General features: G+C 34.5%; 1 protein-coding gene across 1 annotated transcript; it reads left to right on the plus strand.

Annotated features, from left to right (window-relative positions):
• Positions 1-495: 495 nt before the first annotated feature.
• Positions 496-1,143, plus strand: LOC109164086. The gene has a single exon (XM_019312839.1). The coding sequence runs from the start codon at positions 496-498 to the stop codon at positions 1,141-1,143; it is 648 nt and encodes a 215-aa protein (XP_019168384.1).
• Positions 1,144-9,030: the final 7,887 nt, after the last annotated feature.

Consider the following 9,030-nt stretch of genomic DNA (forward strand, 5'->3'; position numbering starts at 1 on the left):
TTATTTTTCGTCTCTAAGTTATCATTGATATTATATTTTTTTTTCCCTTTACTGACAAAAAGATAGGGACGAAATTTGCAATGTTAGTATAGATTAGGAGCGAAAATTGAGCACAAAAAGCTAATAAAAGGATGAAAAGTGCAACACCAATAATAGCTTAAGGACGAAAAGTTAGCACGATCAACAATTAGGAACGAATTCTACAATTACACTATAATTTAAAGATGAAAATTGCAATTTTTCATTAATTATATTATAAATTAAAACACAAGTTGTTGTTGTCGTAGTTGTTTTAGGATTATTACATATTTATAAATTTGGGTGGTGTGGAGGGAGGATAGAGCATGTGAGTTTTCAGTGTCACAAATATAATAATCAACCTAACGTAACATCATATATATATATATATCATGAGCTACCTATAGTACGCTAATAAGACCAGAGAGAAAATCAAAATTAAAGATGAAGAAGAGTCATGGTGAGGAAGAAGAAGCTATGGATTGGTATTCATGGCTGTCAAAGTCTTCTTCTCTTGACCCTTCACATGTGTACGAGTATGGCCTAGCCTTCACCCGGAATGAGCTCAAGGACGAAGATTTGAGGCACTTTAACCACGAGTTTCTTCAGAGCATGGGCATATCCGTGGCTAAACACCGCCTCGAGATTCTAAAGCTAGCAAGAAATTCTAAGGAGGGAGGCCTTTCGAGATTCGTGAACACCACCAAGAAGCTTCTTGCCAAGATGGTTCCTCATCATCATCAGAGGAAGGTTAAGATGGTGAGCCGTTATCAGGAACGGGGCCCGATGCGGCCCTGTAAACCGCGGTTGCTGAAGTCAGGGCCGCTTGATAGGAAGGTTCCGGTTTCGGTTCAGGAGAAAATGGCAATCACTCCAAGTAGCCTATCAGGGCCCTTGGATGCCAAGGTTCAAGAGAGATTGATGCTCCCAAGCTGTAGCCCTATGGGTTGGGGTGGAGAGGTGAGGAAGGAGAGGAGGATGGTGTTTCCCACCATAAGCCCTAGTAGATCAGGGCCGTTGGATGCCACCAGCTGGACTTTGATGAGCATGAGCCCAAGCACTAATCAGAACAACGACGCTCATTCACTATGGTCCTTAATGTTTCAAGACATGAAGCCAACTTAATTGAAAAGATATATATTTCATGGCCTTCTTCATGCATGTTTGCAAAGGTTCAATTCCCTATATATACTAGCTTTTATATATATTACTTTTATTATGGCTGGAGTTTTTCTGTTTTGTGTTGAGATGGAACACATGCTTCAATTTGATATTAGAGCCAAAGATCGATTATGGTCTACGTGTTGCCTGGAGCCTGTCAAAAGTAATCGGTCCACACACGTGAGAGGGCGTGTTGAGCATGGAGCACATGCTTCAATTTTTTCAACTTTATAAACAAAAAATTTGAGTATATATTTGGTGCATATATGCATGTATGCTTTATGCCTTTACTTTCAAAATATTATATATTATATTTGTAAATTCAGTTCTCTCTCTCATTGTGTTCACTTTCACTGGGTCATGTTCTAATTAAGCTAGGATATGATGCTGCTTCAAGAACACCATATTTAATTTCTTTGAAATTCGTAATTGTGTAAATTAAATGTTGAAAATTCAACTAAAGCTGCTCATTATATTGCAGAGTTTCTGTAATCATATCCTGTGTTTCTTTTATCTTTAAAGATTTTGTATTGGCGGTTTATTTATAATATTCACTTTTAGCATACTAAAAATTTATTCATTGGCTCACCTTGTAAGATGGATCACGATTCATGGTATAATAATTACTAACGGTGTATTTGGTTCGCACATAGGAATCGGAATCGGAATGGGTATCAAATACTTGGTAATGGTAATGGGTTTTGGTGGAAGTATTTAACATGTTTGGTAGTAGGGTGGAATGGGAATGGTTACTAATAGTAGTGTTTGAAAATGAATAAGGGAATGAAACCCTTATTGTATTTGGGTATGAGTTTTTCAATTGATGGGGTATTCGAAACCCATAGTAGTGTTCTAAAAACCTATCAACCAAACAACGACAATCACTTTCATACCCATTCCTATGGACAAAACCCACCAACCAAACACACCCTAAGTTTGAATGTTAGCTTTGCCGGTAAGTGATCAATTGTTATACCATGGATCAAAGTTCATATTATATTGTGGACCCTAATCCAAAAATTATGTGTTTACGGTTAACACATTATGTATCTGCAGTTAATAATTTATGTACATGTAAACAAATTGAAGACACTTAATATAGTAATTATAAACGAATAACATAATAACTACAGACACATAAATTGTTAACTAAAGACACGTAAGATGTTGGTAAACAAGTTATGTGTCTGTAGTTAACATATTATGTACATACAGTTAAAAGTTTATGTTTGTAGTTATCATGTTATGTGTCTGTAATTACCATGATGTGCCATCAATTTGTTTACAGTTACATGTATAGAATTTGAAGGTTATTTTTGGATCAGGATCCATGATGCAAGGTAGATTCTGGTCCATGGGATAATTTGTCGCCAATGATCTCATTTATCATTATATCGGTGGACCATAGTCTAACTTGTGAAGTGAATCATTGATGTAAGGTTCATTTTTAGGGGATGTGTTTTGGTGCGGAGATGCTCTCAGGTGAAAAATATAGGGTTAGATCTAAGTCGTTGATCAAATCTAGATCAACGGCTCAAATCAATGAAAATTAAAAAAAAAAAAATAATGCGCGCCCTCAAATGCATCCATCTTCTTCATGTTTACTGCAAAAGATAACAACTCCACTATTTGTTATTATATTGCTATTATATATTTTTTCCTTTTAAATTAGATCATTTTGAACTTGGGAATCAAAACTGAAAAAATCCATAGTACTGCTGAATGAAAAAAAAAAAAAATTGTAAAAATGGTGCACCTTAAGAAGGAAAACAAAGCACCATAAGAAGGAAAACAATGCACCATAAGAAGAAAAACCACACACCTAAAACATTATACCGATGCACCTTAAGAAGGAAAATCACGCACCTAAAGCTTTAGACCGGTGCACCTTAAGAAGGAAAACCACGCACCTAAAGTTTTAGACTAACGCACTTAAGTTTTCAACAACTGGCGCACCTTAAGCACACAACACAAAAATCACACACCTTAAGCACAAAAATCTTGTACCTTAAGAAGGAAAACCACGCACCCTTAAGGTTAGGGATTCAACCTTTTGGGAGAAGAAAACCACGCACTTTAAATTTGACCTAAATGCAAAATGATCAATGACTCTCATCTCACCACTCCTCCGCACCTGGGCGCACCATCCGCATGAAAACTAAATTCTCATTTTTAGTATACTGAATGTTTATTTTTAGTACATTGAATACTCATTTTTTAAAAATTTATTTTTAATATACTGAAAATTCATTTTTAAGTATACTATTTAATATCTCATTTAGGGTATTGCTATTTGCACCACTCTTTGGTCAAAAAGGGGTATAAAGTACATTGGAATTGTGAAAAGGTAAATTTTTTTAATAATTACATAGGTGGTGTAAATAACTAAATAGGTGGTCAAATTGCTATTTGCACCACCTAGTCAAACCTCATTTATTAGGTGTAAGTAATAATTTTTTAATTCAAAATTTAATTAATTAAAGCATTAAAAAAAAAAAAACAATTTCCGGTCATCTTTAACTCCCTCGCGAGATTCCTCGTAAGCTATCCACACTGGACATTCTACCCCATCATGCTCTTAATCGCGAGAATTAACATGTTTATTCAATCCTGGAAAACGGTTTTATTCAAGAAAAAAAATTCGCGAATCATGCGCAGGAAATCCTAGGGTTAATAATTTTCTGGATTTTGTACCCGTTTCTTCTCTCCAGTTTACCCAACCATTCGAAGAGAAATGAGAATAATGTTTGTTGTTCTAAGTTTAATGATGACGGGGGTTCAGCAAATCCAGTTCAGTTTGAATCATCTCGCCTCCAGCTTCTTCGTCGAGCCGTTGACCGGAAAAGATTGGGTGGGGAAGCAGATCGACAGGACACTCGACATCGACTGCTCGCCGTTGATGGATTGGTTCCACGGTGAATTGCAATTCCAGATTGAACACCACATGTTCCCGACAATGCCGAGGTGCCAGTTAAGAAAAGTGTCGTCGTTCGTTGAACAGCTTTGCGAGAAACACGGATTAGTGTATAACCATGAATCCTTCTGGGCGGCCAACGTTTTGATGTTCAAGTCGATCCGAGATGCGGCGTTGATGGCCAGGGATTTGTCGCTGGAGAAAGCGCCCAAGAATTTGGTCTGGGAAGCGTTAAAAAGCTCGCCGGAGAAGGCCAAGTTTCTTTGTTTCTTTCTTTTAAAAAAAAAAAAAAATTAATAGATTGATTATTAAATAAAAATAAATAATAAATAATAAAAATTAATGTTTGACTACATTTAATGAGGTGGTGCAAATAGCACTTTTCTTTTACACCACCTACAAAACTATTATACCTATTAAATAGGTGGTGTAAATAGCAAATAGGGTGGTGCAAATAGAATTTTCCATTTAAAAATAACCATTCAACACATTAATAATAAATCTTTAATATTATAAAATTAAGCCTTTATCAATGGTCCACATTTCAATGTAGATTATGATTCATAATATAATTTGCCCTGCTCTCATGGGTTCAACATCCTATCCAACAAGTTTTTATGGCAGATGCCACTATACAACTACTTTTTTTAAAAAAAATAAGGTCCATTTATTAAAACTAAATTTAAAATAAAAAATTAAAACAATGAAAGGTCCAAGGGGCACAAAAGTTCATCATTGGCCCAAATAAAGCAACTGAATAATCTAACAATACGAACATGATCATGATCTACACAGCTATCGTGTGTACTACAAATAAAAAGTATATTATTTATATATACATAAAATAAATTATTTGAGTACTAAAAGTATTATATATTATTTTGTATATTATAAAATAATATAAATTCAATATATAAATAATATATTTTTAATATATTAAAAATATATTTTTTAATAATTCACATAATACTGTTTGAATCATGATCGATTTAAAATTTTCTGCCACCTACTAGTTCAAAATTGAAACCTAACATAATGACAACAAATACAAAAATTGGCTAACCACTATCCAGTCAATGAAAATAAACTAAATATAAAAATATATAGATCAAACCAACCACAATGCCAAATCGAGCATTTCCAATCCACAACCAATCATCAGCAACAAGAGTCTCCAAAGCATGTCAAATGGACCAAACCAAACTATAGCACGATAGTGAATAATCAACACAAAGCAACCGACCAAGCCACAACAGAAAACTCAACCAAATGCACCCTCACAATCCTTAATATGTCAACCACTCAACCCCCATTTTAACTAACGGGTAACTATCAATAGACTTGATGAGCCTTTACCGGTGACCATTAGCAAATTTTATCATAGAGTAAGATTTACATAGTATTATGAACCATTGATTGAAACAACAAGATACAAAATTTCATAACACAAAACATAAATGTTGGATATGAGCATTACACTATGCTTACTTCCACATAATATTATGAACCATTGATTGAAACAACGAGATACAAAATTTCTTAACACAAAACACAAATGTTGGATCTGAGCGTTGCGCTATGCTTACTTGTAAGTCAAGCACGCTTAATCCCAGAGTTCTTTGGCTATCAGATTGTCATATCCTACTTAAACCAATTGGTGATACGTAGGTGAACATTAAACATTTAACCATATTCCTCCATGATAAGCCACAACACCACGTCTCAAATTGAACAGAGGCTAAACTTGGTCAACGCCCAACAACAAAAAATCACAACACAAGAGACATAGTATCGCATTATGGACTCAACTGGATTGAAAAGACGAGGTACAAAATTCATACTCGTAAGGTACAAAATTTCATAACACAAGACACATTCACATGTTATATATTTGTTTATTATATTTTTCAAATCTGATTTAGGTAGATAATTTTTGTTCATAAGTACAAAATTCCACAACACAAGACACAGATATTCATAACATAAGACAATTATTAATTTGTTCCAGGTATAGAACTCACACTCATAAGGTACAAAAATTCACAATGCAAAATACAAAAAGTCATAACACAAAACACAAACATATAAACCAGGGCCCATAGTGCAGTGTGAACTCTGATCCATGGTATAACAATGGGTTACCATATTGAGCATTCCAATCACTACAGTTGCTAGTGAAAGTGCTTTTAGCATTGGCTCAAGAGTCTTGACAAAGTATAGATGTTCCCTTGACTCGGAAAATGTTCAAGCGCTCATTTGTACTCGCAATTGGTTGCTAGGATTTAATTCTGAAGGTATTAATGCATTATTATTATTATTTAATCATTATTTAATAGTTAATACTTATTATATATACTTATAATTTCTAATGATTTATTGATTTATTTTATAAATTTATGTAGATGGTGGAGATCCTAGTATGAGTGAACTAATTATCAATTGAGAAGGGCAAAAGAGTTCTCTAAGTTCTAATGTTCTTGGTGGATGAAGGTACTTTAGGAGTTTAGGCTTTAGAAGTTTATTTTTTTAAGATTTGTATATTAATTTATTGATTTATTGTTTTACTAATTTATTCTTCTTCTTTTTTACAGTTATGATTTATGAACTTATGAGTTATGATGAATGATGATGCTATTGGGAAGGCTTCTAATGGATTTATCATTTATGGATTTTTGAATGCTTGAATATTTTGGACTTTTTGTTTGAATGTTTGAATATTTTGGACTTTTTGTTATGTGTGTCTTGCGATAATGCAAAACTTGAACACTTTAAATGTTTTATTAAAATTGTGTTGAAAACTTGTAAAATTTGAATGTGGAATATGGACAATTGGACATGAATGTTGTGTTGGAATTAGGAAGTATGCCATTCTAGCTTTCTAGAGTTAAATTGTAATTTATTTATTATAAGTTATAACAAATTAACAATAAAATAAATAGATTGAAATAAATAAAATTTAAAAAAAAAATAAAAATTCGCACTGGCTGACGGGCTGGCCCGTTTAGCCCGTCAGCCCGTAACCAACGGGCTGGGTTGAGATTTTCCCAGCCCGTATGAAAAACGGGCTGGCCCGTCCCGTCCCGTATTTTTTCAACCCGTGACAGGCTGGCCCGTTTTGACAGCTCTACTACTTTATCGCTAATGTTAGGACTCTAGGAGTCCATAGTGTAATATGATTCTATATCTTTAGTTGTATATAGTCCTCTCTTTGTAATGTGTTTCAAATTGAATACAATTAACAATCCTCATCTGGTATAAGTTGCTCAAGTTCCCGTATGGCTCAGGACACTCATGATAGCTCTGCTAGTTCTAAGCGGACTGTCCTTGCAACTACTGCTCCACCATAGCTTGCTATTCTGAATTCTCTTTCTACGGCACACCACTTTATCTCCATCAAACTGACGACCCCCAATTTTCTCTTTTAGCGTACACAGATCCTTCCTTTTCTTCGTGGACAGAATTTATTGGGTTTTGTCGATGGTAGTTTTCCTTGTTCATCTGCCATGGTGCCGTCCGGGGATGCCAATGCGTCTCCTAGTCTTAATCCTGCATATGCTAATGCCGACATTAAGAGCCTACTTAAAAGCTAAAAATGCACATAGGGCTACCTAGAGATATATGACCACAGTTTGGTTCAAACCATCTTATTCGAACCAAACTATGTACTATAGGAATCGAACCAGACCCAGAATCGTACGAATGGTTCTGGTTTCGGTTCCATAATATCAAGAACTGGAATCGCTGGTTCTGATTCCAAACAAAAAATAATAATACTCCCTAACAAAAAATAATAATACTCCCTCCGTCCCATTTTATGTGTCTGGTTCGGTTAACGAGACTTGACTGAAGTTATTTTTAATTCAATGTTTCATAATATTAAGTTTAGTATTAGTATACAAAATTTGTAGAGTTAATTATCGAAATGGTCCCTTGATTATAGTGAAATTACCAATTTGGTCTTTCACTATTTTTTGGACCAATTAAGTCCCTCAACTTTAAAAATCTTAACCAATTTGGTCCTCCGTTTGCTTGACCGTTAGTCAACTGTTAACTTGGGACCAAATTTGTAATTCGCTATAGTCAAGGGACCATTTCGGTAATTAACTTTAAGGGTGGACAATTCGGTTAAGTTTTCTAGAACCGAACCGTACCAAACTAGTTAGATTCGGTAATATACCGAACAACCGAACGGTAATAGATTCTTGTATACCGAACGGTTTGGTAAAAACCCGAACCGAACTGAATTGTTCGGTAAAAATTGAACCGAACCGAATACCGTTTGAACTTTGGATTGCTATTTTGTTATATATTAGACATTGGATATGGATTATGTAAGCATCACAACACATAATATAGAACTTTTGATAACAAACCACAAAGAAATCAAATAAAACATTTACGAGAGATACCCGTGAGAATATGAGCTGAACGGCAGAGCAAGCAGCAAGGGACTTGGATTTATTTTTATTTATTTATTTATTTTTTATTATTATTTTTTTATTTTATTTTTTTTATTTAAATCAAGCGGTATTCGGTTCAGTTCAATTTTTTACCGAACAATTCGGATCGGTTCGGTTCAGGTTTTTATCGAACCGTTCGGTATACAAGAATCCAATTCCGTTCGATTGTTCGGTTTGGTTCGATTCGGTACGGTTCGATTCGGTACGGTTCGATTCGAGAAAACTAAACCGAATTGCCCACCCCTAAAGTTAATTACCAAACTAGTCCTTGATTATAGTGAAATTACCAATTTGGTCCCAAGTTAACGGTTGACTAACGGTCAAACAAACGGAGGACCAAATTGATTAAAAAAATTAAAGTTGAGGGACTTAATTGGTTAAAAAATAATCAAGGACCAAATTGGTAATTTCACTGTAGTCAAGGGACCATTTTGGTAATTAACTCAAATTTGTATATTTAGAAACTATACTAAAAAC

The sequence above is a fragment of the Ipomoea nil genome, unplaced genomic scaffold (assembly GCF_001879475.1).
Source record: "Ipomoea nil cultivar Tokyo-kokei standard unplaced genomic scaffold, Asagao_1.1 scaffold3056, whole genome shotgun sequence".
Classification (NCBI taxonomy): Eukaryota; Viridiplantae; Streptophyta; class Magnoliopsida; order Solanales; family Convolvulaceae; genus Ipomoea; species Ipomoea nil.

Excerpts from the sequence above, each read along its gene's own strand:
- LOC109164086 (XM_019312839.1), top strand. The coding sequence starts at position 496 with ATGGATTGGTATTCATGGCTGTCAAAGTCTTCTTCTCTTGACCCTTCA.